The sequence below is a fragment of the Elephantulus edwardii genome, unplaced genomic scaffold (assembly GCF_000299155.1).
Source record: "Elephantulus edwardii isolate Elephantulus edwardi_28Jun2011 unplaced genomic scaffold, EleEdw1.0 scaffold00328, whole genome shotgun sequence".
In the NCBI taxonomy this organism is placed as follows: Eukaryota; Metazoa; Chordata; class Mammalia; order Macroscelidea; family Macroscelididae; genus Elephantulus; species Elephantulus edwardii.
The window spans coordinates 203531-206622 of record NW_006400078.1 but is presented as its reverse complement, the minus strand read 5'-3'; the positions used below and the strand labels follow the sequence as shown (position 1 = coordinate 206622).

Here is a 3092-nt window from a genome sequence, read left to right as displayed (position 1 = left end):
CATTTCCACTATTCCTCCTCCATGCCACGATATAGTGTTATTAGCATGAGCAGTTATAAATCCATTGCCATCCTTACTCTAACTTAAAATTTTTTCTTACATTTAAATTTATTATTGATTTCAGTAAAAATTTACAGAGGCTTTGGATTTCCATTCATTCATTGTTGTACATTTCTCCCCTCCCAAGCCTCCCCCTGTGTTATTGTTATGTGCCATTGAGTCAGAACTGACTTACAGCTGACCCTCCATCAAGTTTTCAGACTGTAAATCAGTCCCACAGGAAACGATTGCCTGTCATTCCCAGTGGGGCAGTGAGTGGATTCGAATCACCTCCCTTTGGGTTGGTAGTGCAACTCTTTACCCACTTGTCCACAAGAGCACCGTTACCTTACTATAAAGACGCATAAATGAACCCCCCCGGTGGCACTGTGCATGAAGCGTTTGCTAACTGGCAGATCAGTGCTTTGAATCCATGGAAGAAAAATGATACCATTTGCTTCCAGAAAGATTTGCAGGCCTGGGAGCCCCATGGGACAGTTCTGCTCTGTCTTGTCAGGTCACCATGAGTCATGATCAACTCAGCAGCAGTGGGTTATCAAGGCTTGTCCTCTTCCAATGGCTAAATTCTTGTTGGACGCTCCATTCCTGCTGTGAAAGTGCTCAGGCAGCTCATTTATGAATCAGAGTTTCTATATGAAGCAAAGTTTCTAAGCATGGGTCCAGAGCTGAGGAAGTTGGACTGAAATGTGAAGCACTCAGGGGAAACACAGTGCCTCTGGGATAGAAGTGAGTGCGGTGCTTAGAACAGAACCTGTCCGCGTGGAAATGCTTGTTCATCGTTAGGCCTTGTGTAAGAAAGAGTCCTGGTGCCAGGCCTCGGCCTTTCCCATCCTGACGATGCCAGGTGAGGGTGCCCACTCTTGGCAGGTCCTGGGGACAGGACGGATGCATTCTCCTGGGGAGGAGACGCCGACGATGGCCCTTGCTAACCACTATTAAATATTTGCCTTTACGACTGTCAGCCATTCTGCATCCACACTCACCCTCAATCTTCTGCTTCAAACCTGATTTTCCACATGACTTGTCCTCCACGAGACTTTTATAGCCTGAGGATGTGATGCTTCTATGCCCTTAGCATTTCTATTTCTGGAAAGTTCATGAACTGGCATCCTTGATAATAAATTGTTTTTCTGTGTGGTACAAGAATGTGCTTACACGAGGACACGGGCATGGGGTACCCTCAGTGACTGTATTCCTCATTAAAATGAGTACATGTGCCCTCAGTGTCCACGGGACTCGTGATTGCGCCCCTGACAGCGGGGCTGGAGCTGAGGCGTTGACACGCCGAGTCGTACCATGAGGCTGCCCGACTGGTTTGTTCAGTGCCTTCTCTCTTTTAAAATCTCTGCACCACTCCATCAGCCTCCAGGCCTCTGGCCTTCTGTGTTGACAAGGTCTTTTGGGGGGAAGTAGTTAGAAAACACTTGTCAAAGCCATGAAATCCTTTCTGTCCTTTGAGCCTGTAATTCTCCTTGTAGAAAATGTGCAGACCCACATGTGGGGAAAACTGCATGCAGTGTCTTTCTCAGCTTTTAATTGCCCCAAATTGCAAGCCGCCTGAACACCAAGTAAGAGACAAGTAGGTGTGTGAAAAATTACACATCAATTTGGTAAAATAGCCCAGCTGCTAAGGTGCACATTGCAGTGATGTGGGGAGAACTCTAAAATGGGAAAATCCATATATAAAATATTTAACCTATGATCATAGTGGTGACAATTTTTATTATTTTTTATTATTATTATAGAAAAATATTAGAAAAGAAGAACCAAAAGTGGATGGTGTAAGAGCAGTAACAGCAGGAGCAGTCCCAAGTCCAGTTTTCGTTCTGATTCTGGCTACATAATGATGATGCTTCAGTGGCCACGAGTGGACAGTTTGGTGGCACCGCTCCCCTCAGCAGCCAGGTGGAGCCCGAGGGCAGGAGGAGCTGCTGCCGAGCTGGTCACAGTCCAGGCGAGCACTTTGTGTCTCCTGTCACCCCCTGTCCTCCTGTAGAGGGGAGACAGACAAAAAGCAGAGAGGTGGAAGTATAAAGTAGATGATGGTGAAAGTCCTATGGAGAAGAAAATAAGGGGAAGAGGAAGGGCAGCTGCCTGAGGCTGGTGGTTCCCTCTGACCAGGGATGGGAGAGAAGGAAGGGGGGCGCGGAGCAGTCGAGAAATCTGCAAGAAGAGTGTTCCAGGCCAGAGACCAGTGAGCTTAAAGGCCCTGGGGAGGGACATTTGACATATCTGAAAAGCAGAAAGTGGTCCAGCGTGGGGGAAGTGGGGAAGGTGACAGGGAGCAGGGGACAGTGGAGTCTGGGCTGTGGGTTTCATACTGGGCATATCTTTAGTTTCTTGTTGGTGAGCAAAACAAAGACAAACCATCAGTGACCTTCTGTGAGGGGCTGGCAAGCAGCACCACAGCGTGTGCTCTGAGAAGTCAGGAGGAGCTTTGCCAGAAGTGATAGCATGATCCCTTCTTTCTCATAGGCAGGTCAGGACATCAGGGAGCTCAGGCGTCCTCTAAAGCAGAGGTTGGAAGAAACGAGCGTGAGAGAATACAGGGCAGGCTGCTGTCACGGGGTCCTGCCTGGGGAGAGTTGTCTGTGCTCCCACGTCCATGCCTTCCCAGCCTGCCCGAGGAGGCCGGGTTCCGACAGCGGCCGGGACAATCTTTGTGCCACTGTGCTTGGAAGAGAACTGACCGGGTCCTCAGGTCCTTCCTGAGGAACTGTATGTGTCATTAGCAACTTGGCCTAAAGTGACTGGAATTCTTTTTTTCCTGTTTTGTTCCTAGGGTTCTCAGAAGCGCTCTATCACCACCCCAGAAACCCCTCTAACAAAAAGGAATGTGTCCATGCGAAGCCCCCATCAGCTCCTCTCACCCTCGAGTTTCTCTCCAAGGTATGCTTCCACTTCGGTCAGCTCCCCCAGGCAGCCCCTTCCCACTCCCCGGGTGCCTGGCAGAGGCTGGCTCTGCAGTCCCCAGTGCCCGGCTGGCTCTGCAGTCCCCAGTGCCCGGCTGGCTCTGCAGTCCCCAGTGCCCG

General features: G+C 49.7%; 1 protein-coding gene across 1 annotated transcript in view; it reads left to right on the top strand.

The window, feature by feature from the left end:
• Positions 1-3092, top strand: part of POLA2 (polymerase (DNA directed), alpha 2, accessory subunit) — a 37013-nt gene that overhangs the window by 15061 nt on the left and 18860 nt on the right. The window contains exon 5 of the mRNA XM_006901447.1: positions 2843-2949. Coding sequence (XP_006901509.1) covers positions 2843-2949 — 107 coding nt within the window. The remainder of the gene's footprint in view (positions 1-2842; positions 2950-3092) is intronic.